Below are 26,428 nucleotides of genomic sequence, written 5' to 3' on the forward strand. Positions count from 1 at the left end.
GTGAGCATGATGTTAAGCTTTGCCAGTAGAGGGCACTGGTTCTTTATCCATTTATGTATGGACTAGAGGCCCGGTGCACGAAATTTGTGCATGGGGGAGGGGGATCCCCCTCAGCCTAGCCTGCACCCTCTCCAATCCGGGACATCCCTCTCACAATCCAGGACCGCTGGCTCCTAACTGCTCACCTGCCTGCCAGCCTGATTGCCCCTAACTGCCCCCCCTGCTGGCCTGGTCAACCCCAACTGCCCCCCTCTGCTGACCTGGTCACCCCTAACTGCTCCCCCCTCACTGGCCTGGTTGCCCCTTACTGCCCCCCCTGCTGGACTGGTCGCCCCCAACTGCCCCCCCTGCCAGCCTGGTTGCCCCACGCAGCCTGCTGTTCAGTCATTTGGTCGCCCCTCACTAACCCCCCACACAGCCTGCTGTTTGGTCCTTACTGTTACTGTGATGGCATCCTGGACAATTTGCCTATTCCTCTATTATTAGTATAGATGGACACAGGTTGCTTCCATGGCTTGGCTATTGTAAACACTGCTGCAATAAACGTAGGGGTGCATGTGTTTTTGAAGTAGTGTTTTGGGTTTCTTCGGGTCAACACCCAGAAGTGGTGTTGCTGGATCATATGGTCGTTCTATTTTTAGTTTTTGGAAGAACTTCTGTATGGTTTTCCAGAGTGTCTGCACAAATTTATAATCCCACCAGCAGTGCATAAGAGCTCCCTTTTCTCTCATCTTCATCAACACTTGTTCGTTGATTTATTGGTGATAGCCATCTGATAGGCGTGAGGCGGTATCTCACTGTAATTTAATCTGCATTTCCCTGATTAATGATGTTGAGCGTCTTTTCACATGTCTGTTGGCCATCTGTAGGTCCTCTTTGGAGAAATATCTGTTAAGGTCCTCTGTCCATTTTTTCATTGGATTGTTTGTCTTTTAGGTGTTAAGGTATATGAGTTCCTTATATATTTTGGATATTAACCCCTTTTTGGATATATCACTGGTGAATGTCTTCTCCCATTCAGTAGGTTGGGTTTTTTTTGTTGATGGTTTCCTTCTCTGCACGAAAGCTTTTTAGTTTGATGCAGTCCTCTTTGTTCATTTTTTCTTTAGTTTTCCTTCCCTAAGGAGACATATATAAAAAATATGACTTCCCAGCTGGTGCAAAGTCATGTGGAGAAGGGTGTTGATGTGGGGCAGGGTGGAGAGTTGGACCTACACTCTCCCATCACTAATTAAAACCATTGCTTTGGCTCAGCAGGCGTGGCTCAGTGGTTGAGTGTCAACCAATGAACCAGGAGGTCACGGTTCGATTCCTGGTCAGGGCACATGCCTGGGTGGCAGGCTCGACCCCCGGTGTGAGGCGTGCAGGAGGCAGCTAATCAATGACTCTCATCATTAATGTTTCTATCTCCCTTCCTCTCTGAAATCAATAAAAACCTATTTTAAAAAATCATTGCTTTGGGGAGAAAGACTTTATTTTTATTTATCTTTTTCTTTATTTTTATTGTTGACACTATTACAGATGTCTCCACTTAAGACTTGATTTTTAAAAATAGCTTTATTGAGATATAATTCCTATGCCATAAAATTTATTCACTTTAAGTGTACAATTCTATGATTTTTAAGAAACTTACAGCCCTGTCGGCATGACTCAGTGGTTGAGCGTTGACCTATGAACCAGGAGGTCGATTCTCAGTCAGGGCGCATGCCTGGGTTGTGGGCTTGATCCCCAGTGGTGGGCATGCAGGAGGCGGCCAATCCATGATTCTCTCTCATCATTGATATTTCTATCGCTCTCTCCTCCCTTCCTCTCTGAAATAAATAAAAAATAATTTTTTTAAAAAAGAAACTTACAAAGTTATGAAACTATCACCACTTAAAAAATTAGTAACTATAAACAGAGCCACTTTAAAATGGTGTCAGAGCCGCGTCTTATGCCTCAAACCTTCGGAATGTTAGAACTGGGCAAATGAACCTTTGGAGGGGGCAACCTTGCGTTCCAAAGAACCGTTTGCAAAGTTAACAAGAAAGCAGATATGAGGAATACCTGACAGGTGACTACAGGACTGAAAAGGAAACTGTCCTTTAGGATTGACATCATGAAGTTATTTTATCTGCACCTATAGAAATGCCTCCCCTTTGCTGATGTGATTAACATTCTATTGATGTAATATTCCTTCTACTGATGTAACTGCTCCCCTTCCCTTTCTCGTAAGCACCCTAATCGGAACACCATTTGGGTTTCTGTCTGAATCAGGGCTTCCCCAATAGCTATTGTGTTGGACCTCAGATAAACCCTGGTTGCCTCTCACTTTGGCCTTTTACTCTTAGGTTAACATCATGAGTAACCTCGTGCCCATTCATAGAAACCTCGTGCCCATTCATAGCCACCCCACCCCCATCCCCCGCTCTGAGACCGCTAATCTACTTCCTGTCCCTCTAGGTTAGACCCTTTGAGACATTTTCAGAATGTGTTCTTCTGTGTCAGCTTCTTTCACCGGACATGCCACACGTGGGGTTCAGCCGTGCTGTCGCATGCGTTAATACTTTGTCCCTTTTGTTTTTATGTTTGTTAATCCTCACCCGGGGATATTTCTCCACTGATTTTTAGAGAGAGTGGAAGGGAGGGAGGAAGGGCGATAGAGAAACATTGGTGTGAGAGAGACACATTGATTGGTTGCCTCCCACACCCGCCTCAAACCGGGGCTTGGGGATCAAACTCGAAACCCAGGTGTGTGCCCTTGACCAGGAATTGAACCTGAGACCCCTTGATGTGCGGGCCAGCACTCTAACCACTGCGCACACTGGCCAGGGCGCTTTGTTCCTTTTATTGCCAAACAATATCCCGGTGAACAGATATACTCCGTTTTGCTGACCCATTTACCAGTGGATGGACATCTAAGCTGTTCCCTTTGCCTGCTGTGAAGAACGCTCTGTGAACAGGGGTGTGCACCAGACCTGCCTGGATTGCCGTGGCCTCACCCAGCCGCTCTGGCCTCCCTCCAGCCGCTCCACCCTGCCCTCCTCTCTCCCGCCCTGGGCCTCCCACCTTCTGCTTCCTCTGCTGATACCCCCAGGTGGACTCACATCCCAGCCCCCCTCCCCCCCTCCTTGGGGAAGCCTCCCCGTTCAGGAGAGGTTGAGTCCCTCGTTTTGGGTGTCATGCTCTGTGTCACACCTGAGTCACACTCACCTGCGAGTCCCCGACGGTGGGATCTTGTGTATTTAACTCGTTGCTCTATCCCAGCTCCCAGCACAGCCCCCCCAGTCACAGTAGGTGCTCAATAAAGAATTGTTGCGTGGAAGGAAAGGAGGAGGGCAGGGTGGGTAGGCGGAGGGAGGAGGCAGAGCCCGGACACAAACCTGCCCAGCTGCAATGTCCTCGGGGTCTCGCTGTGCGGTCTCCTGGAGGCCACCAGGCCCTGCTGGCTAAGCTCCTGGCACTGACTCTTAAGACCACTCTTTGCAGGTAAAGCTGAGAGGGACACCACCCATGAGCCGCCTCACCTGGGGACCCACCTTAACCGCAGCACCAACCCAGAGGACAGCGAGGTGCCGGCCAGGTGACTCTGTGGCTCCTTCTGGGGAACTGGACTGGAAGTGGAGGGGGCGGGGGTTCCAGGCTGGAGCTCTGTGCCAAGCCCAAAAGTCACTTGGGAGAACGTGTGCCCAGCTCTGTGCTGGCACCACGCCAGAAAGCCTGGAAATGCAGCCCCTGCCGTCGGATGACCTCCAGGGAAAGGGAAGCATTCCTGCGCGACCCCCCTCTTCCCGCTGTGTCCTCAGCCTCACCTCTGGCTTCTCTGCCTGCAGCACCAGCGCCTCCCAGACCTCCTTCCCCGACTCCCAGGCGGGTAAGGGGCACGGAGGAGGCGCCACCCATGCCCAGGAGGACGCCTCCCTCTCCACAAGTGCTCCCATCTCTTTCTCCTCCGCGGGGAGACCCATCCTGGTTTCAGGTAATGATCACCCCCAGGAGGCAGGGCCGGTCTACAGTATCCACTGGGTTGGGGGGGGGGCAAGGTGGACCCCGGGTTTCCAGCTTCCTGGGCTGTGGGTCTGCCTCTTGCTACCAACTAATGCTTGTGGGTCGGGATTTCATTCATAGCTTCCTCCCCATGGCCCATACTTGCTACTCAGGAAGTATTTAGTGAATGATTTTATGACCTTGACTAGTTGCTTAATGCCCTTGAGGCCCCAGTTTTCTCCCGTGTAAAGCTGCGATAGCATGCACCATGCAGGGGAGTAGGCAGCTACCCGGTCCAGACCTTCCGGGTCGCATCACCCATTTGCTCTAAGTGCAGTTCATCCTAGGACTTGCAGTCCCAGCATTGCACACCAGGTGGCGGTGGTCCTCAGGCCAGCCGTTCTCAGCGTGGTCCTGAACTCACAGCAGCAGCAACTTGTTAGAAAAACAGATGATGGCCCCACCCAGCCCTACAGAATCCGGTCCCCCGGAGAGTCCACCGCAAGTTAAAGTTTGAGAAGCATTTATGTGGCACAAACTACTTTTTAGCATCTAAACATGCTCTAAAAGCAGTAGCTAGTTACATGATCGTCATAAGCGACAAAAGAAGACAAGTTAAATGCTCAGATGTAAAGAGATATACCCAGATAGCGGTTCAGCGCGTGGGCACTGGAGTCCCCCTGGCCTGTCTGGAGCCGAGATTCTGCCATTTACCCTCAGGGTGACCTTGACCCAGTAATGTCGCCTTTGAGAGCCTCAGTTTCCCTTGTTTGTAATGGCACCTGCGGCGCAGGGCTGAGTGTGCTTAGGTGAGAAGTAGACGCCACGCCTGCTTCATGAAGCTTCCATCCAGAGGGGACGCCCGTCACACGCGCCTCCTCCGCAGGCCCCTCGCTTTGTCCTTTTGTGCCGCCTCCCGGCCCCCTGACTCCTCGATTGCCCACCCTCTAGAAATGGGTGCTCTTTTCCCCACTGTTAACCCAGCCTGACCGGCTTCCCGGAGCGGGTGCGGGCGGGCAGGTGGGTGAGCGCTGGACCGTGTCTGGTTTCAGTCCTGGCAGCCACATGGAGACAGCAGGGCGGTCCGGGGGGGTGGGGGGTGGGGGGGGGGGTAAGCAGGGCCCCTGGCTCAGCACCGGGAAGTGGGCTCCGGGGCGGAGAGTGCAGGCCCACCTCTGTGTTGCAGGCCCCGTGCTCCTCTGGCTGCTGGCGCTGCTGGCGGGGGTCGTCGGCGCCGGCTCCTTCCTCCTGTGCCACCGCAGGGCCTGCTGGAAGTGGATGCAGCAGAGTGAGTGATGTGCCCGCGGGGCCTGGGGAGGGGGGCGCTCTGTGCTAGCCTGGCCCCTGCCCTGCCCTGCCCTGCCCGCCGAGGCTCTCGCAGGCTGGCATCTCCAGTCCCCTCCTGATGTCATTCCAGAGCTCCACCTGTGCTACCCGGTCCAGACCTTCCGGCCCAGGCCCGAGCCTGCGGGTAAGTGGCCAGGTGTCGGGAGGGGCTGCTTGGGCCGCCGGGACACACAGCAGGCCGGGCCCTGGGCCTGGGGCTCCCTCTCCATGGCTTCGCACAAGCTGCTCCTCTCTCTGTGACCTCATCGGCAATGGGAATACAATGTGGCGGAAACTGTGCCCCGTCCGGCATGGTGTTTGAATAGCGGGCTGGCAGGAAGCTTGCTTTGTGTGCGGCTAAGACTTGCTTTCTTTCTTTTTTAAAAAAATATATTTTTATTGATTTCAGAGAGGAAGGGAGAGGGAGAGAGAGAGAGAAACATCAATGATGAGAGAGACTCATTGATTGGTTGCCTCCTGCACGCCCCACACTGGGGATTGAGCCTGCAACCTGGGCATGTGACCTGACCGGGAATTGAACCGTGACCTCATGGTTCATAGGTCAACGCTCAACCACTGAGCCACGCCAGTTGGCCTGCTAAGCTTTCCATTCCTTTCTTCCCTGTGCCCCCAGGAGAGGCATTCCTGAATGCCCCCCTCCTCTTTTCCTCTTCCCCAGCCCCCCTATTCTTTCCTCTCTCCCCATTCTTCCCCCTCCCCGCCTCTGGCAGCCGAGGGCCATGGGGGTCAGTAGGGCAGGCAGAGAGGGCTGGAATCCTGGTTCTGCCACTTACAAGCTACACCTTGGGAGGTTACTTAATTCCTCTGTCTTAGTTCCCTCATCCGTAAGATGGGGACAGCGGGACCTGGTCCGAGGGCGGGCGTGCGGGTGGATGGAGCTGGGCCTGTGCAGAGGGCGGGTGTGCGGGTGGATGGCGCTGGGCCTGTGCAGAGGGCGGGCGTGCGGGTGGATGGCGCTGGGCCTGTGCAGAGGGCGGGTGTGCGGGTGGATGGCGCTGGGCCTGTGCAGAGGGCGGGCGTGCGGGTGGATGGCGCTGGGCCTGTGCAGAGGGCGGGTGTGCGGGTGGATGGCCCTGGGCCTGTGCAGAGGGCGGGCGTGCGGGTGGATGGAGCTGGGCCTGTGCAGAGGGCGGGTGTGCGGGTGGATGGCGCTGGGCCTGTGCAGAGCGCCTGCAGGTGTCGTGTGCAGTGAACAGCGGCTGCAGTCTGCTGACCTGCCTGTGCCCGGGCCTTGTTCCTCACCAGGAATCCCAGGCCTTCCTCAGTGCTAGATTGTTCTGAACCCTTTCCTGGTCCTTGTCTCTGATCCCTGCCCAGCCTCCAGGCCAACTCCTCCAGGCAGCCTTCCGGAGCCCTGGTCCTCCTCACCCATCCAGGCAGCAGGCTCTTCCAGCGCCCACCTGGTGGGGGTCTTGTGCCCAGGGCCCTCTCCTGGACAGCCCTCTCAGGGCGGGCAGGTCTTCTGCGCCCTCTGCGCTGGGCCCTGGCCACAGAGGAAGCAGCGAACATGAGTGGAACATGAGTGGTCCGAGCGTCCCTTCCGGTTTCAGGGCATTCAGGGCAGGCTCCCTCCCCTGGCGGGTCTCCCAGGAGCCCCAGGGGAGATGGCTGATGACCTTTAAGGAGGCGGAGTCCTGGTCCATGGCCACACCTCCTAGTAAGTGCCCCTCTGGCTCCGGCTCCAGCGCTGGTCCTTGAGGTTGTTGCTCTGAGTGTAGATGGCCCGTGGCCCCGTCCTGTCCCCTCTGCCTTCTGCCCCCCAAGCCTTGTCCACCCCCTGCCTACCCAGAGCCCAGTGGTCGGCCCCAGGCCAAGTCATGGCCCCTTGTCTCCCCACCCCCACCCAGGCCCCTTGGAGAGCCTTGCTGTAGCCCCACTTTTGACTTGGGCACGAAAACAGTCCACCGAGGTTGTTTTGAATGTGATGAGTTTCACAAGCAGGTGCTAGTGTTCCCTCCGCAGGGGGTTTTCGTGTTTTGATGGTTTCAAGCCTTTTTCCATGAGCTGTCAGGCTCCGTCCGTGTCTCATTGAAACCGGGTTTGCTTTCTTGACATTTTTCTAGTATTAGAGTTTCCATTGCCGTCAGTTTATTTTTTTCTTCGAACCTTTGCGATAGCAGTTTTGTCTCACACAGAAAAAGGGAGAGAGAAAAGCACCTTCCCTTAAGAAGCCAGACCTACAAGGAACCCCGAGCCCTGAGACTCAGGGGTGGCCGGGTCTGGCCCTCTGGCTTCTGGTGGGTGCCTGGGGGTCCCCAGGCTGAGAGGGAAGGGAGGGGAGGCCAGGGTCAGCACACAGGGCACAGGATGAGCACGGACGGAGCTGGCGATGCCCGTTCCCTGCGGAGGGAGCTGTAGTGTGCAGCAGCGGAAGAGCGTCCACGCATTTCTTTGCTCCCTCCGAGACTCCAGCCGTGTCATTGCGGGTCCGAGTGGCTCTGTGCTGGGCACAGAGGCTGCCCTGGCTCTCCTGGGCTTTGAGACCTGTGTCAGTTGCTCAAACGGGCGGAAGGCTAGCAGGAAGGGAGTGTGCGCCCAGTCCGCCCCCTCCGGGAGCTGCAGGGCTGCGGGGGGGGGGGGGGTGCCTGGTGCCTGGCGGAGCACATTGGAGATCCGGGCAGGTGCCCAGTCGATGCTCCCCCATCAGCCCTTGAATTGATTTGACTTTGCGCCGTGTGTCCTTGGCGGCAGGCATTTGCAAAGCACATACACGATCTCATTTGACCCCTCTCAGCATCCTTGCGAGGCAGCCACTGCTGTTACCCCATTTCACAGAGGAGGGACAGAGGCACAGGAAGGAGGGGACCTGGGTAAGGCCGCGCGGTTAAAAGCGGTCTGACCGGGGTCTCGTTCTTTCTGTTGGTGGCGAGGCTTTTGTGGAAAGGGTCTCACCCCCTCAGCTATTGACATTCGGGACCGGCTGTCCCGTGCATTGCAGGGTGCTGGCCGGCTCCTTGGTCTCCAGACCCCCCGGGCACTAGCAGCACCTCCCCGGGTGGCCACCAAACCTGTCACCAGACATTGCCAGGTGTCCCCTGTGGGGGGGAGGGGGGGGAATCAATCCTGGCCCGGAAACACTGTTAAAATTCTTTTAACCCTTCATTTTGATGGACACGAAAGTCATTGCTTTCTCAGTTCACTCAGGCGGGTTTGCTTTGGAAAAACTTGCGTGCCGTCGTTCGGAAATAAGTTCGAACTCACAGGAAAGTCACACGTACAGTACCAAGAACTCCTTTTCCCCGGACCATCTCGGTCACTGACGTAAGGCCTGTCGTCTCTGACACGTGTGTGTGTATTTCACACGAATAAGGCGTGTTTTTACACAACCGGAGTAAAACCGTCTAAACTAGAGGACCTGCCTTGACGCGTTACCGCCCGTGAGTTCTCAGACCCCGTTCAGGTTTCCCCATTCCCCCCAGTAACGTCCCCTGTGGCAAAAGAATTCCGTCCAGAACCTCGCGCTGCGTTTGGCCGTCGTGTCCCGGTGATTCTGGTCAGTGCCCGCCTCGCCCTTCACCTTCCTGACCCGGCCGCTTGGGAGGGTCCCACGTGGTGTGGTAGGCGTCCCTGACCTCGGCTTGGCCTGACGTTTCCCTGCGACTGGGTTCGGGGGGCGCGTCTTCGGTGGGGAGAGCCCAGGAGCGACGCTGAGTGCTTCTTGGCAGCCCCCGTCCCCCCGGTTCCTTTGGTCCCGTTGCTGGTGGGGTCACATCGAGGCCTTGGTCAGAGGACCAGGGTGGCGTCTGCCAGGCTCCCCCACCGGAAGCTGCTCTTTTCTCCGTGGGAATGGCTCGGTCTTTGAGGGGCGCTACGTGGAGGCTGTGAATGACCTGCTCCTCTGTCAGACTTTCCCTGTTCTTCATTCATGGGGTTACATCCGGCTTGTGCATTCCTAGTTTATTCGGCTGCCGTTGGCATTTAGCTTGAGGTTCAACTTGCCCCTGGTTAGGCCAAAGGGGGCCACTTGCAGCTGGCTCCCGCTCCCTTTTGTTCCCACCGTTTTGTGTGGGGAGCACTCCTTGAAGGGTTTCCCAGCTTAGCTTGTACTTTCCTGCCCTGCCCTGGGGTCCGCCAGCTCTCCAGGGAGCCCGGGGCTGGAATCGGGGAGCCGGTGCCAGAGCCTGGCTGAACCTCTGGGCCAAACCCTCTCCTCGGGTCTGCTCTGCTTCCCACAGCAGCTGGGACCTCCGGCCGGAGAGGCGATGGGACCGAAAGGGAGGGTAAGGAGGATGGAAGGGACGGTGACTTGGGAGTCAGAGCGCAGGGCTCAGCGAGGCGGCCACCGGGCAGCCCCAGGGCACCGGGCACTGTCGCAGCGGGGCCACCGATGCCCAGTGTCCCTGGACTCACGTCCTGGGGTGCCGGACGCGGTTACGGGAAGATCATAGTATTCCAAAAGCAGTGAAACCAATCAAAGAAAACAGTGGACTGAAGCAACGTTTTTAGGGGAAAAGCTCTGATGAAATCCGACCTCTGCACTTGGCACAGTCTGTTCTGAGTCTTCATCGAAGTACGCACGTGGGCTGTACCGCGGCGGGAGGCCGATGTTGGCACCTGCTGGATCCCGCCTTTTGTGCCTCTTCTCGAGACTCGGTGTCAAATGCTGACTTTCTCTCTGTTGTGATAGAGTGCCGGCGTCCTGGGGCCCGCTGCGTGCCAGGCAGTGTCCTGGGCACCTCCCCTTTTGAATGCCAACACATTTTAAGTAGACGTTATTCTTTAGAGCAGATTTACAGAAAGTCTGAGACGATAATAGAGAGTCCCCATGTATCCCCACCTGTTATTAGCATCTTACATTAGAAGGATTCATACATCACAGTGAACAAGCAACATCGAAACAGGGCTGTTAAGTAAAGCCCATCCTCTATTCACATCACCTTCATTTTTTAAAATTTATTTTTTAAATGTATTTTTGTTGATTTCAGAGAGAGAGGGAGGGAGAGAGAGATAGAAACGTCAATGATGAGAGAGAATCATTGATCAACTGCCTCCTGCACGCCCCCCACTGGAGATTGCGCCCAAAACCCAGGCATGTGCCTTGACCGGGAATTGAACCGTGACCTCCTGGTTAATAGGTTGACGCTCAACCACGGTGCCACGCCGGCCGGGCAGATCCAGGAGCCCACCCAGGACACCATGTGACGCTGAGTCGTCAGGTGTCCTTAGGCTCCTCCAGGCTGTGATGTTTCTGACCTTCATTGTTTCCGATGACCTTGGCAGGTTTGAGGGGGACTGCTCAGTTGTGTTGTAGGAGGCCCTTCTATTGGAACCTGCCAAGTGCTTTTATCCTGATTCGATTGGGGTTATAGGTTTAGGGTAGGGGACGGACCGGGGGCATCAGATCCGGGGGGCATACTCTCAGCCTGATCGGTCACTGGCCCCTTCACTTCCGAGATCTCCTTTAATCTTCATAAAAACCCTCCCAAGTTGGCGCGATCCATCCCATTTTGCAGCTAAGACAGAGGCCGGGCGAGGTGGCGTCCTGTGCTGGGTCTCACTGCCAGGAGGCCTCCTCTCCAGGACCGTGGCATCTGGCCCGCTCCCAGCGGTCGGTTCTTTCAAATACCAGGCTGTGCACAGCCTCGTTATCTTTCGGGTTATTTCCTGAGGGTGTGCCCTGAAGAGGGATTACTGGGGCAAAGGGTGTGAGACTTCCATGGCCAGCTGGCTCTCGAGAAACATTCACAGGAAACGTTCACAGGACGTGTTTACCCACGGCCCCTCCAAGACTGAGTTTTATCGTTTTTATTTATTTTGTCTTGTTACTGTGTCAACTCCCCCCCCCCTCCCCGCCCCGCCCCGCCCAAGCCCAGTGACTTGGCACCGAGCTCAGTTGGCTGGTTGCGAAACTCAGAATCACTCTCCAAGGAGGTAGGTTCAGCATCACTGACATCATTTAAAAGAATGTCCCTCCGGCCAGAGAGGGCGCCCAGGGCTGGCTCGGGCAGCGGCCAGTGGCCACCTGGTGGGAGTGAGCCCGGCCTCCCAAGGTGACCACTGTGCTGGGAGCAGCAGGTACCAGAGGCAGTGAGTGCGACACGTTTGTTAAATCCGGGACCAGGGTCTGGGGCCCTGTGCACATGGGCTGCTTTGCAGCGCTGTTCCGGTCTACTTCCCCGTTGGGCTCCTTCTGCCCGTGGATGGGCACCGGGTGGCCACACGGCCCCGCGGCCCCTCTTACTTGTTACCGTGGTCGGTGGGCCTCCCGTGAGTTTCCAGCTGGGATTCGGGGCCGGTGGTGCCCCAGAGCTGCTGGAATCAGGGGGAATGTTCCGGAGGTGACTCAGCTGATTTCTCCGGTCCGGGGTGCACACCTAACAGCAACGGATCCCGAGTCTCCGCAGGCGGCCTCCCGGACTCCGAGAAGGCTGTGCGTCCCTGAAGTGTGGTCTGGGCCAGGGAGCTGGTCTGCTCTAGGATAGACCAGGTGCCTGGGCCACGGTTAAATGTCCACTTACACTTGGCCGTGACCTGGCACCCGACTCAATATGAGAAAACAATTGGAGTGGAGGAGAGGGGATGGGAGGAGAGGGTAAAGGTCGTGCCCTAAGAATCATGGCGTCAGCACCTCCTGAGCCCACCGAGGGTGTGGTTGCAGGAGGGGGAGGACTGGTGAGCAGCTGTCCTCCTCGAAGGCGGTCACGTGGGCTTTTAAAAGCACAGGTCACAGAAAATCAAACTCAGAGGGCCCGAGCCAGAAGCGCTCCAGGATCACCTGGCTTCAGGCTCGCCTGGCACACGACTCAGGAGGCATCCTCTGGGCCGCCATCCCCTCTGCCACCTGCCTTGAGGTCCTCCGTGCGCTTCGCACAGGGACTGGGGAGCTCTGGGCTCTTTAGGCCCCGGTGCTGCAAGGTGGTGGCAATTTCTGAGTCAGTGGGAGCCTCCTTGGCTCCAGCCGAGCACATGCCTCCCCTGAACTGTGTGTGTGTGTGTGGGGGGGGGGGGGCAGGTGGACTGGGGAGGGGTCCAGGGGCCGGAGGAGAGTTGAGTCCCCTGCTCTCTGACAGCGCTGGAGAAGTGAGCACTGGGGAGGGAGCCCCTGTGGCCCGGCCTGGGAGTAGGCATGGACCCTGAAACCTGCCCTCTGCTCTCCAGACCGAGGCCCCAATGGAGCATCAGCTCCCACTGGGGAGCCAGCGGGAGGCCTCTGTCTACGTGTGGGGCGGGCAGGGCCCAGGGCTGCCAGACCCCCCTTGGTGAAGTTGTCCCTTCTTTTCTCTTTGCAGATTCCAGGCCCCCGAGGAACCAGACAGTAAGTAGCCGCGCCGTGTCCCAGCTTGGTGCCCCTAAGTCTGACTCCTGGGCAGACCTGTTGCTGCTGAGAGCCGCCTGGTCCCCTGCCAGCTCCTGCTGGGTCTGTGGGGATAGGGCAGGGGGGGGGGCGGGAAGGGGACAGAGGGGGCAGGGAGCTCTGAGCCACGCCCTGGCCCAGGATGCTGTCCCTCCCTCCACCCTCAGCGGCCTGGCTCCTGGCTCGTCTCGCCGGGGACTTCCAGAAAGGCCCGCCAGACCGCGGTCTTGGCTCTGGCTGCTTTGGGTGCCAGGTGTGGTCCGGTCACGAGGAAGCCCGGGTTTGCTTCCCCTTTTCTCCCTCACTCCTCCACCAGTCCTGCCCGCGCACTGGGGAGTCAGATCAGCAGCAAGAATTTTAGAAACGTGGCTGTCACCTACCGAGCACTTACCTGGAGCAGGCACCTCGCTCTGTGCGCTCTCAACGTCATCTCAGGTGGTCCTCACGGCCCAAGGAGGTCGGCCTGCGGTCCCGCTTTATAAAAGGGGAAACTGAGGCCCAGCGGGGAAGGTGGCCCCGCAGCGGGGAGCAGACCTACTAGGGTTTGAGCCCCTGTTTGTGACTCCAACGCCAGTGCTCTGACCCGCTGCCCTGAGCTGCCTCCCCGGAGACCAGCTTCATCCGCCCGTTTAGGGAGCGCTGGCTGTGCGCAGGCGCGGGGCGAGGGTCCGTGCAGATGTGCCTGCTGATCACAGGGCCACCCAGCACGGGGCCCATCCACCAGGTCCTCACTGGGCTTGTCCTTGCGTCCCGCTCTGTGCCCAGTCCCCCCCCCCCCATTGGCAGCGCCCACGGTGGGAGCTGGGGCAATGCCCCCCGGAGCTGAGGGAGGGGCAGGGCCAAGCTCTCCATATGGCCGGGTCTCAGGCATGTATGGTTCACCCACTTCATTCCCCTCACTTATCACATCTTTCACTCCTTTCTTTTAGCTCAGACACTGATCCACGGGAGATGTGCCGGCTCCCTGTCATACTAGCTACATGGCACGGCTTTCGCATGTACACGGGCTCCCCCCACCCTGTTCAGCATCCGTTCGCTACTGAGCTTTGCAAACTGGCTTTGAAATATTACAACACTGTTTTGTTGCACCAATTTTATAAACTTGGGCAATACGTGTTGTTTTTCAGAGACTAACCAAAGGTTAATTTCTCAGGGTTCTTGCTGCCTGCTTTACTGGCATTTGATGGAGGATCCTTTACATACACTTGTAATCGTTGAAAAATAAACCAGATTGAAGACCTTCCTTCCTTTCTTTCTTTCTTTCTTTCTTTCTTTCTTTCTTTCTTTCTTTCTAATGGTTAAACCATGTACCAAGTTTTTGGTCTAAATCATGTAGAATAAGTTAAACTTAAATTGCATTCTATTAACCAATGTGAGTATATTTCTCTAAGCATTGTTAGGTTGAAATAAAGTCTTAAAAAGCAAAACAAAAAAACCCCACAATAAAACCCATTTATACATGGAGAAAGGTTTCCACCTTTTAGCTTTTTAAAATATGTTTTTATTGATTTCAGAGAGAGAGAGAGAGAGAGAGAGAGAGAGAGAGATATCAATAATGAGAGAGAATCATTGATCAGCCGCCTCCTGCACACTCCCTATCGGGGATCGAGCCCACAAGCCAGGCATGTGCCCTGACTGGGAATTGAATTGTGATCTCCTGGTTCATAGGTTGACACTCAACCACTGAGCCACACCATCTGGGCTCCATCCTTTAATTTTTAAACATAATACGCAGAACCACAATATGAGTTCAATTTAAAATTATGGGAGATCGCATTCAAATACACTTGGGTCAGACAAGTTGCTGTTATAACACCGAGACATTTCTGAAAAAGATCTTCGGTGATTTGTAAGAGAATCAAATATCTTTTAGCTCCTTGAGCTAACACTTAATAGTAAATTGTTTTAAAATGCTGTCTTTTGGACTTCCAATGGTTATAAAGGAATTTTCAGGATCATGTAGCTATACTTTCTGAATTACTCAAACTCATTCCACCCTGAAGGCAGCAGGTAAATGCTATGGCCTAGAACCGTGGTCGGCAAACTGCGGCTCGCGAGCCACATGCGGCTCTTTGGCCCCTTGAGTGTGGCTCTTCCACAAAATACCACGGCCTGGGCGAGTCTATTTTGAAGAAGTGGCGTTAGAAGAAGTTTAAGTTTAAAAAATTTGGCTCTCCAAAAGAAATTTCAGTCGTTGTACTGTTGATATCTGGCTCTGTGGACTAATGAGTTTGCCGACCACGGCCTAGAATATTCCATGATACTGCTTCTCCTTTGCACTTACCTATCAAAGTCAAAAACTAGCCAACACTTTCCTGAAGACATAGCACTTTTTAGAATACATTATTGTAGTCATAACCGACTGCTGTCCCAGGAGGTCAGGGCTGGGCAGTAGGGGAGGCCTGGAGCCAAGATGTATAGACCGGCCTTTACGCATGGATCCTGGAGCCAGATGCCAGGGTTCAAGTACTGGCCTGGACACTTACTAACCCTGAGCAAGCCACTTGACTCTGTGCCTCAGTCTCCTGATCTGTAAAATGGAGAGAGTGCTAATATAAGTCACCTCATGGGGTGGCTGTGAGGATTAACATGTGTCACGGGGTACACACGTGTGATGTTGGCCATGATCCTTATTGTTTAGTACACGCTAACAGCAGCACGCTTCTCCCGGGACTGACTGCGCAGGTGCGCCAGGCCGTCGAGGCTGGGAGGCCCGGTGGCAGGTGGTAGCGCTAAAGCAGAAAGAGAGACTGGCTGGGGCAAATAGAGATGAAGGAACGGGGCTTTGCAGTTCGGGGACGGGGGTGGGGGTGGGGGCGGGGGGCGGGCACCCTGCATCAGCGCTGCCTCCTCTGTGCCCACAGGAGCTGAAGAGCCTGTTGGTGACAGAGCCCCGCACAGAAAAGTTGGGGTTAATGAGCCCCCCGGCTGTGGAGCCCTGCACCCATGTGGGGTCAGCCTGCCTGGAGAGCCTGCCGCTGGTGGGTGCCAGTCCAGCCGGGAGCCCCTCATCCCCCAGGGACCTTCCCGAGCCCCGGGTGACCACGGAACATACCAACAACAGGATCGGTGAGTCGGCTGGTGTGGGGGTCCCTAGCGTGGTCAGGGTTAAGAGGGCAGTGGGGAGATGGGTGCTGGGCCCCGGGCCCCCACCTGGTCCTGGAGACCCTGTGAGTGGGAGGTGCTTTTGGTGAGAGTGTTAGATGTGTTGGGAGACAGCGGTGGTGGTCCTGACTTCTTAGGGCCGGTGGGAGGGTTCCTGGAATAATCGCGTGGCGTTGTCTTGTGGGGTGGGGTGGAGGGAAGGGGCGCCCCCTGCCTGGCGCCCTCTATTACTAAAGAGAAAAGTGCGCGGTGCCCCCAGCCCCCAACAGAGCGCCCCTGAGGGGCACCCGGGAAGACACAGTGACGTAAGAGCTGCCATGGTCTGAGCATTCCGGGCACCGGGCAAGCGTCACCTCACGGTCACTCCGCCTCTGAGGTGGTGTCTTCCCCTTTCGCAATTGGGGAAACTGTGGATGGGGCGGGGGTGACACGATTTTCCCCGGCACACGGCTGTGAAGTGTCCGGAACCGCTGGTCTGTCTACACCACCAGCCCTTGTGGCCGTGTGGGCACCACGGCCAGCACTTCCCAAATGACGGCTGCCCTCCGGCTCCAACACACCCTCCCCTTTGGCCTCGGCCAGGCCTCAGGCCTCCTCCGTGTCTGCCCTCCCGCCTGCTACCGCCAGAATGTTTCTCCCAAATTGTGTACCCCTGTCTATTACACCCTGCTTAAAGCCCTCTGGGGTCCCTGCTACCTCCGGATGACTTCCGGGGTTCTTATTCCGGCGTTCGAGGCTGGTCACGAGCTGCCTCCACTCCACCAGGCGCACCTGCCTCCTGTCTCTCCCCCCTCTCACCCCCACCCCGCTCAACAGCAGTTTCCTAAGCTTACCGAGCCCTTGCTCACTTCTAAGCTTCTCTGTGGGAGCTGCTTCCTCACCTGGGACAGCCAGCGCCACCCACTGGAAGACCCTGTTTACTCCCTCCTCCTCCACGAAGCCTTCCTTGCTCTTCCCGCTCTCCTGTCTAGACCAGATGTGCCTCTGCTCTGCTCCCCCCGACTCCAGGCCTCCCACCCAGTGTCCTCAGCCCTGGGCAGTGTGGCTGTGTCCACCCCAGCCCCCACCCCACCCCACTTAGACAGCTTCCCTGGATTCCGGAGCCCTGGGTGAGTCAGGAATTCCAGTAGCTTCTGGAAGACCCTCCCCCTGCAGACTAGGGGCTGGGCAGCTCTGTGATGGGGTCAGAGCCAGAGGACTCAGGACCCTGTGGCTGTGTTTGTGGCCTTCTCCTGCCCCTCACCTGTCTGGGAGCCCCCCGGGGCCAGGGCCTCAGTGGGCCCCCTCCCCGTCTTCTCTGGAGGGTTAACCACCATTCGGATGACACCAAAGAGGCATTTGCAGTCATTGCACACATTTCTATGGCAGGCGTGGTGGATAGAACTTTTTTTTTTTTTTTAATATATATTTTATTGATTTTTTTACAGAGAGGAAGGGAGAGGGATAGAGAGTTAGAAACATCGATGAGAGAGAAACATCCATCAGCTGCCTCCTGCACACCTCCTGCTGGGGATGTGCCCGCAACCAACGGTACATGCCCTTGACCAGGAATCGAACCTGGGACCTTTCAGTCCATGGGCTGATGCTCTCTCCACTGAGCCAAACGGGTCCGGGCTGGATAGAACTCTTTAGGGCAGAGTCTTTTGTATCAAACGGAAACTTTGGGAGCTGCAGCTTTTGGCTTTTTATTTATTTTTTTTAAATGAGTTTTGGGAAATATCGCCAAAGGCATCTCCTTCAAATTTCTGAAGAAGCCTTAATTTGGAGTTTTGAGCCTGTGCTGAGTTCAGTGCCTGGAACTGCGAGGGTGGGGTCTGGAGTGTTTGACGGGGTGGCGGAGGCAGGTACCAGACTCCCAGGGCGGCTGGGGTGTGGGCAGCGGCGTGGGCAGCGGCGTGGGCAGCCTGCCCAGAGCCAAGCCAGCCTGCAGGCCTTGCTGGGCGTGGGGTGGTGGGAACGGAAAGCCTTGGAGGCTCTCTTGGGATACCCAAGGGACGGTGAGCCCCTTGTCCCTCTGACGCTAGCTCAGGGGGGCACCCCCTTGTTCAATTCCCAAGGGGACCAAACTCTTGTCTGAGATTCACCACTCCCCCCGACCATAGCACCAGGCGGGCAGCCCCTTTCCCCCACCTTCACCCCACCCCACCCCACCCCACCCCACTTAGACAGCTTCCCTGGATTCCGGAGCCCTGGGTGAGTCAGGAATTCCAGTAGCTTCTGGAAGACCCTCCCCCTGCAGACTGGGGGCTGGGCAGCTCTGTGATGCGGTCAGAGCCAGAGGACTCAGGACCCAGGAATGTGAGGGGAATGATAGTCTGGCCCCCGGCTTTGGTGTCTTCAACTTGTACAGCCCACCCCTGCTCCTCTCTGTCTGTCTCTGTCTCTGTCTGTCTCTCTCTCACCTCCTCTAGCCCTGTCTGGCCCCCTCTGTGCCCTCTCTCTCTCACCTCCCGGGGCAAGGGGCCTGCAGGTCTTGGTGAAGATGTGTGTGGCTGAGGCCTGAGGCCCTCTTCTCTCTTTTGGGGTGTAGGGGGTCCCAGCCCACAGCTTCTCTCTCTCTTTCTTCCTTCTCTTTAGTTCCTGCTGCTATTTTGAACACTTCTCTCTTTCCTGGGGGTGTTATAACCAAAACAGAAGCGCCGGCATTATGTAATGGAATTGAGGGTGCAGGGGCCCCAAGAATATTTTGGGGGTTCCTGAATCAGAGGGGTGTAACCGGTTACCCAGAGAAGCAGGGATCCCGAGCCCCCTGCCCCACCCCAGCTCTCAAGTTCCCTCCTGGGCTTCCTTCCCCATTCAGCCTCCAGAGCCCAGGGCTGAGCAGCTGGGAGCTGGGACCCTGCCCGGAGCCTGAGCCACCGGAAGAAGCCGGGCTGGTGCTTGAAGTCAGCTGACCTGGCTGCAGGCCGGGCTCCCCACTTCCCAGCTCCTTTGGCAGCTTCCTTAACTCCCCTGAGCCTCCGAAGCCCCCAAAGGAAGGAAATGGTGTTGAGGGCCCGGGGAATCACACCTCTAATGGGCTGGGCGGGTCTTTCATCCAAGTGGCATACATAAGCAGTCCTACTGTGTGCTAGGCAGGCACAGCCATGAGGCCTGGGGCTGGGGGGCGGGGTGGGGGGGAGATAAGCGCTCAACACTGAAATATACCGCCCCTCCCAAAGCTGCCCGAATCTCAGGCTGCTGGGTTACTCACGGCTGAGGGTTCTGCAGGGATGACAGCTGCCTGCTTTGCTGGGTTGAACTTGCACGGCGAACTCCAGCGCATCCCGGACAAACCGGGCCACGTTGGTTTCTGCTTTAGGCCCACGGAAAGGAGTGGAACGGGCAGCAGGGCAGGAGAGGCTTTGGGGTTTGTGCTAACCACCTGGTGACCTTGGGCGGGTCATTGAACCTCTTTGGGCTCCAGGTCCTTGACCTGTAACTGGGGATCAGAATAGACTGTTTACCTGGCAGGAGGGTTGTGAGGATGCAGGAGCTCACGTGTGGAAGGTGAACCTCTACTCGAGTTCCCTGGCGCTATTATTATTATTACTTTAGTCTTATGTCTCCATTCCCGTGGACATTTGCAGGAGCCAAGGTGACTGGTTTTACTTGCTTCCTCCCCACGCCGTGCTTTCTCTCCTAACCCCGTTCTCTCCTTCCCCGCCCCATCCTCGCAGAAGTGCCCGAGAAAATCACAGGCATCACCCGCAGGGAGCAAGTGGGCCAGTGGCTGACGCCTCAGCACACGGTTCCTAGCTGTAAGGTTGGCAGGGCTTACTGCGCACCAGAGAGGTTGTGCCGCCTGCCTGAGCCACACAGCGGGGGTGGCCGAGCTGGACTGGGGCCCTCCTCCGCCTCCTCGCTCACCCTCTGGGCTCTCACCGCGCCTCTCCTTCTGCTTCGCAGAGAAAATCTACATCATGAAGGCCGACACCGTGATCGTGGGGACCGTGAGGACCGAGGCGCCCGAGGGCCGGGGCCTGGCGGGGCCGGCGGGGCCGGCGCTCGAGGAGGATCTGGAGGCGGACCTTGCCCCGCACTACCCGGAGCAGGAGACAGAGCCGCCTCTGGGCAGCTGCGGGGACGTCATGTTCTCGGTGGAGGAGGAAGGGAAGGAGGACTCCTTGCCCGAGACGGCGTCTGGGAAGTGAGGCCTGGCTGGGGCTCAGAGAGCCGCTGGGTGGCCCTGGGAACCGGGCGGCACGGTGGACCACGCTGGTGCAGAGGCCCATCCATCTGCTGACCTGAGTTTCCAGCACCCGGTGGTCCATGCAGGAGGGGCCTGGGGGTCTCTACCTGCATCCCCAGCCAGCTGCCCCCCACCCTGACCCTAGGGCAGGGGGCTGTGCAGTGGAGACAACCAAGGTGCTGGATTTGAATGGCGATGTTTGCTGGGGCAACAGAAAGACAGACAGCAGAGACTGGACACTTGGCCTCTGCTGCTACTGAGAAGATACCCCAGATTCCTGGCATGGGGCCCCCCCCCCCACCCTCCAGGGTGGAGCCCACCTGAGGCAGAGGCCATGAGGCCCACACCCCGTGCCTTCTCCCCTCGCCTGGGCCCCTGGAGAGATCCCCACTGGGCCTTGCTACCAGGCCAACAACCCGCAGTTACTGTAAACTCGGCCCCCAGTGGCCCCGAGCCAGCGCCTGTGGTTTCTCCTCGGTCAGAAGGGAAACAGGGGTCGGGGGCCAGCTGGCCCATCTCAGCCACTGTGGCCGTGCCGTGCTCTGTGCCCTATGCCCGGTGGTGCCCAGCCTGCCTCCAGCCCTGCGTGGGCCGAGGGGGGGACCCCCGGTTCTGTGGCCCCACGGTGGGCCCCCGCCCTAGGATCAACTCGCTCATCTCAGAATGTCCTACCAGTCCCAGGGACTGTGGGCCCTTCTGGGTCCTTGCCTGCTCGGTGGGCGCCGCCCGCTCTGTCCTGGGAGATGAAGATGCCCTTCCCCGGATCTGCCGCCCACATGGATCCCGATGGCACCAGGCCTGCCTCTTGCAGCAGCGGCTCCGCACCCGCGTTGGGACATGGATGTCAAAAGCCGCGCCTGCCTTATCCTGGGCCTGGGGGGAAAGCGCTGCGTAGCTCAGTCTGGGGTCAGGATGTTTGCATCGCACACTAAGGAATAACCCGTCGGCTGGCCTGCTCTCCCAGGGCTTTCAGACTCGTGTACGCAGGCGCGTGGCCGTGGAAAGGGACCCGTGGGCCGATGACAAGGGGCCACAGGCCAGGCACGTAGTCTCGGGTCGCCGCAGGCTCCTGGAATTACCCGCTGAAGCCAGGCCTGAAAGCTGCTGTTTACGCACCAACCGCTGGGCTGGAGGAAGTCGGGGCCGGGTCAGGAATCGCAGGGGCAGTTTCTGAAACCTCTTAGATATTTTGGGGAAAGTTGGAGAGGCGGGGACACCGTGAGAGGCCGTGACACCAGAACCTGGAGAAGTTCATGTGGGATGGGTGATCTTTGCCCAAATGCCTGTGTGGGCAGCTCTGCGCCCAAGCCTCCGTGCCCGAGGTCAGCACGCACCCAGCACCCCGTGGGCAGGGCTCAGGCTGCCCGTGGCGGGACGCGGACATCTGCTTAATGAAATGACGCACTCCCTCGCCCAAGAGCCCTTCACAGAACATGAACTTTAAAAAGTCACCAAGTTCCTTACCAATGACCATAAGGCTAAGGAATCTCTCATGGAGACTGAGAGTCTTGGAGGAGCTCTGAGGACGGGGATCCCCCACCCCTCTGCCCGGCCTCTGGAGGGTCTCCTCCCTGTACCTCCCGCGCCTGCGCTCGGGCCCAGGCCTGCCTCGAGGACACTCCGAATAAAGCTGCTCTGCACCAGGCTTCCTGTGGGTGTTTGCAGAAGGGGCTGTGGGGAGAGGGCATCACAGAAGCAGCGCCCATGCCCCACCTCGGGGTCACAGGGAGGGGACTGAGGGGTCGATGGGAGCCTAGGGCTTCATGAGGGAGCTGGAAGGGCCCACCCCCCGCAGCACTCCAGGCCCCGCCCGGTGGTCAGTGGGGGCCGGGGCGACTATCACTGCCCTCCGGTGACAGGGCCTTCTTAGCCTCTGCTGTTCAGATGGGCAGATGGACCAGGGCCCTGCTGCTCAGGGTGGCAGTTCCCAGGGTGCAGGGAACCTCACACATGCGCACACCCCCTTCCTGAATGGCTGCAGTCAGGAATGAGTGATAAGTGTCCTGCGGAGGCTGTGGCATTCAGAGAAACCCCGCTGTCCCCCAGGCCAGTCTTGGAGGTGGGAGACGGCTCTAGGTGCTTAAGGCCAGGCCTGTCCCTCAGAGGGAGCAGGAGACTCAGTCTCCCCTGTCTCCATCCTCCCGCCCCTCCTGTCCGGTCATTGCTGTCCCACAGCCCCAGGGACTGCTCTGCTGGGCTGAACAGAAGTGACTGTGCAGAGGCGAGAGGCCGCCCTCCAGCTGAAGTTTCTTGGGTGCCTTCTCACCTCCACCCCTTCCTTGGTCCTCCCTGTCCTCGTGGGGGGCAGGGACCGGATTCACTCACAGGCCCTTGACCTCGTCAGTCCTGTTTGACCGGAAGCCAAGGTGAGAACATTAAACACTTCAAGGATGGCTACTCCAGCCCAAGGAGAAGCTGGCCGAGCCCACCTGGGGCTCCTGCACCCTCCCCAGGCCCCTGGCCCTGGGCCAGCACCCATGCTGGGCGCACACCTAGGACCCTGCGGGGCGCCCCAGAGGAGCAGGTCTGCAGCGGAAGTGACCGAGGTGCAGGCAGACAGTGTGGGCAGGGACTGGGATTCAGGCCCAGCTCTGCCGCTTAGTGGGGCTGTCGAGGTTAGGTGCCTTGATCTCTCTAGAGCTCAGTTTCCTGATCTGTGAAATGGGCCAGGGTTGTGGGGTCCCCTTAAACGCCACCTGACATGGGGCTGGCGTTTGCTGTGTGGCAGCCTCTGTCCTCGGTCCAGCCCAGCGGCCACTTGCCAAGGGTGAGCCCCTCCTTGGCCTGCAGAATTCAGCCCCTCTACCAACTTACCAACAGGGAATCTCCAAGAGGCACTGGGCTGAGAACCTTCTCCCAGAAAAACAACATTAAAGCCGGTGGCTGGTTCCGGGCTGGCGTCAGCTTCGGTGAGGCTGACAGGGCTCCCAGGCTCCCCTGCGGCCTGGCCTCCCTTGGGGTGTGTTGCTGTGGGAACCCCACAGTGGACAGACTGCTTCTTGCTCTGTGGGGGACCCCGAGGGCCCCTCATGTCACAGTCACAGGAGTGGCTGCTGGTTGGATGTCTGTAACTCTGTGCACTTGTGAAGCGTTGCAGGTCCCTCTGCAGGGACGTCCTGCTCGTGGTTCCAGGGCGTTCCAGGCGGCACCGCATTGATTGCTGTTCAAAATCTCCTTTCCTCCCCTTCCCTCCCCGCTCCCTTCCAAACACACCTGTGATGAGCCAGGCCCGGTCCAGCTGCAGAGGACGCGCCTCGCTCCGCCCGTCTCTCGTGGGTCCTGTGTCCAGTGGCTGAGACCCACGATGGCACAGAAGCGAACCTGTGAACAAGTCATTCCGGAGACGATGGGGTGATGTGCTAGGAGCGCCCCAGTCAGGGGACCAAGCCGTGCCTGGAGGGCAGGGTCGGCTCTACCCAGGTGGCCCAGGAGGTGCCCTTTGAGCTCCACCTGAGTGACATGATGCGTGGGCGAGGGGAGGACTGGGGGCCCAGCGATCTGGGAAGTCATGAACCACAGCTGCAACGGCCCCGAGTGTGGGGATGCCCCTGGCCTTGGGACTGGAGGAGCACTGGTGGGAGCACTGGGGCCGGGCGGAGGGAAGGTGAGCAGGCAGGCCGACAGCCAGGTCGTGGAGGGCCTCGTGGGCCATTGCAGGGTGCTCAGGTTTGATCGTCAAATGGATGGAGACTTGCCTTGGGGTGGGGAACACGGTACAGTGTACCGAGGATGTGTTGTGGAATTGTGCACCTGAAACCTGTGTAATTTTGTCACCCTAATAAATTCAATAAAAAAAGGGGGGGGGGAGAAATAAACATGAAAGAAGAGAAGTGAAAAAGAAAAGACTACATTTATTTCTATTTCCCTCCCGGCAGAACAACAAACATCCTGCTATTCTCTCCGCAGTGGGCGGGAAAGGCCAGCAAAGGTGGTTTCAGCCGATTTCAGACAAAGGCTGAGGCTGCTGGTAGCCGGGAAGCCGTTGGCTGTTTCTCAGAAAGGCCGGCGGGAAGGCTGCTCCGGGCGAATTAACAAGTAGCAGCTCCGGGGCCAGGCGGCTGTCGCCGAGGGCGGCTGGCTGGCTGGCAGGCAGGCAGTCTAGGTTCCTCTTTCTTTGGGTGTCTTCCAGAAGAGTAAACACCAAACCAAGAAATCCTGGGGAGGCCACGGGCCTTTGTGTGTGTTTGGTGTGGGGCCCGCACTCTCCTCCCGTGTCCCGTTTCATTAGGGCTCCTGGAGTCGGGGAGGAAGGAGGAAGGAGCCTTCGGGTCTCAACCTCCAGCTCAAGGAGTTCCCAGCTGCAGGGCCTCAAGTGAAGCTCTTAAGCGCTTTCAACTTTGGTTTCCTGATCTGCAACCCGTGCGTGGTAATGACTGTGTGGTAGGACCTTACGGGTTAGGTGGCTGGAGGTACAATGGGTGAGGTCTTGGCCTGGTGCCTGGCATGTTCCCTGTTCAGAAAGCCATGGTCACCCCCAGCAGCCCCCAGTCAGAAAGAGCTTTCAGGTTTGTCCAAGGCTTTCTGCATTCTTCATGCACGTGGGCTTCAGAATCACAGCTGGAAGTAGGTAGGCTGAGTGTCAGCACTCCCCTTTACAGCCTGAGGCTCAGAGAGGTGAAGCAACTAGCCCATGGTCACACAGCCAGGAAGTGCCAGAGCTGGAGTTCAATCCCCCAACTCTGTGGTTCCAAGTCCCACCCCATGCGCGCCCCCCCCCACCCCCCTTGTGGCTGCGCTGTGTTTACATCACAGTTATCAGCAGACGCTATGCCCTCTGGACAGGTTTCCTTTCACCTCCAGGTCACCACAGCTGGGAGGTAGGGAGGAGGTTGATTTTATTCCTCGTTTTATGCAAGAGGCTAGGCAACTTGCCTGAGATCCAGCGGCAGCCCAGCTGGGATTTCTTTCTGATCCTTCTGCCGCAGAGCTAACCCAGCCAGAGCCTCGCTCCTCCAAGCGGCTTTCCTTGAAGGTGGCCTGATTCTGGGAGACCCAGGCCTGGGAGGACAGATGGACAGAGAACCTCCGCTGGAGGACTGGCCAACCACCGGATCGCCTTTCACATTCTCAGAACGCATACCCCGCTGCTCTCTGCCCCACGCCAGGGTCCAAGGTCAAGAACAAGCCTCCCCCTTTACCGGACGGGGAGGCTGCGCGCTGTGGCGGTAAGGTGGTTTGCCTTAGGTGCCCGCGTGGTAAGTTTGGCCCCTTGCTGTGTAAGTTGGGACTGGGGCGGGGAAATGGCCATCCTGCCCGAGTGAACAGTAAAGATGATTTGCTGATTCTCAATCTTCCTTAAAAAACCACCCACAACTTGGTGTTAAAGTAAAAGCACCTGTGGTGAGAGCTTTGGGTTCGTGTTTATAAGACAGCTTGGCAAGAGCCAAGTGGTCCCCACAGTCAGACAGACAAGCACGGACAGGAAGCAGGACGCCCGCCGCCTCCTGGCCCCCTGGCCCGTGCCGTCCCGCAGGGTCCCTGCCTAGAAGGCCGAGCCTGGTTCACACTCTGCCGCCGCCGTCTGGAAAAATGACCGATACACACTGAACGAGGCGCTCTGTGTTTTCATCTTCCCTGGGTCCCTCACGTGATGTAGCCCAGTGGTCGGCAAACTGCGGCTCGCGAGCCACAGGCGGCTCTTTGGCCCCTTGAGTGTGGCTCTTCCACAAAAGACCACGGCCTGGGCGAGTCTATTTTGAAGAAGTGGCGTTAGAAGAAGTTTAGGTTTAAAAAATTTGGCTCTCAAAAGAAATCTCAATCGTTGTACTGTTGATATCTGGCTCTGTTGACTAATGAGTTTGCCGACCACTGATGTAGCCGATCCCGCACCAGGGTCAGGGGACTTGTCTGTTAGGAACTTAATGTCAGGGCCCTTCATTTGCATCCCTGTTTGACCTCCCAGTAACCATGGTTACAGGTGAGCCCATGGCTTCCCAGGTCTCCAAGTGATGACTGGCTGGTGACTGACCTTAACTGTCCCAGTGGTCTCTTGTCACCTCAAAACTTAGTGGCTTAAAGCAACACTAGTCATTTATTTCGCTCACACATCTGCGGTTGGGCCCGGCTGGTTGGGGAAGGCTCATCTCTGTTCACGGTGCCAGCTGGCACCGGGCACTGCACTGCTGAGGCGGCTGGCAAGCTGGGGTGCGCTGTGGGCTCCCCGCAGCACGGTGGCCTGGTTCCTAGAGCAAATGACCCAGGGTAGGAAGTGGGAGCCGCCAGGTTCTGAGTACCTGGGCCCAGAGACAGGCGCGGTATCACCTTAGTCACAGTCCATTGGTCCAGCAGTCACCGCGCCCAGATGCAAGGGTGGGGGGGGGGGGATGTAGAGCGACGAAGACCCTAAGAGCTTCTGTATCAGGCACTGCCCTGAGCACTTCAGCTGCCTCACCTCATTCTCCTGATCATCTGATGCTCAGTGTTCCCAGAGTTGCCTCAAGGAAGCGAGATAACCTGTCTGAGGTCGCCTGGCTGCAATTTGAATCCAACTTTGTCTGTCTCCGGAATGTGAGCTCGGGACCCCGGGGCTGACCTGTGTCTCTGGC

General features: G+C 57.7%; 1 protein-coding gene across 1 annotated transcript in view; it reads left to right on the forward strand.

Moving 5' to 3' along the window:
• The window catches only part of TNFRSF8 (TNF receptor superfamily member 8), a 33,528-nt gene extending 13,356 nt beyond the window's left edge, over positions 1 to 20,172 (forward strand). The window contains exons 6-12 of the mRNA XM_054721020.1: positions 3,469 to 3,562; positions 3,819 to 3,958; positions 5,153 to 5,254; positions 5,384 to 5,437; positions 12,543 to 12,568; positions 15,472 to 15,676; positions 19,601 to 20,172. Of these exons, the coding sequence (XP_054576995.1) occupies positions 3,469 to 3,562; positions 3,819 to 3,958; positions 5,153 to 5,254; positions 5,384 to 5,437; positions 12,543 to 12,568; positions 15,472 to 15,676; positions 19,601 to 19,845 (866 nt within the window). The 3' untranslated portion in view covers positions 19,846 to 20,172. The remainder of the gene's footprint in view (positions 1 to 3,468; positions 3,563 to 3,818; positions 3,959 to 5,152; positions 5,255 to 5,383; positions 5,438 to 12,542; positions 12,569 to 15,471; positions 15,677 to 19,600) is intronic.
• Positions 20,173 to 26,428: the final 6,256 nt, after the last annotated feature.

This window comes from Eptesicus fuscus, chromosome 9, assembly GCF_027574615.1.
Source record: "Eptesicus fuscus isolate TK198812 chromosome 9, DD_ASM_mEF_20220401, whole genome shotgun sequence".
NCBI classification, from domain to species: domain Eukaryota; kingdom Metazoa; phylum Chordata; class Mammalia; order Chiroptera; family Vespertilionidae; genus Eptesicus; species Eptesicus fuscus.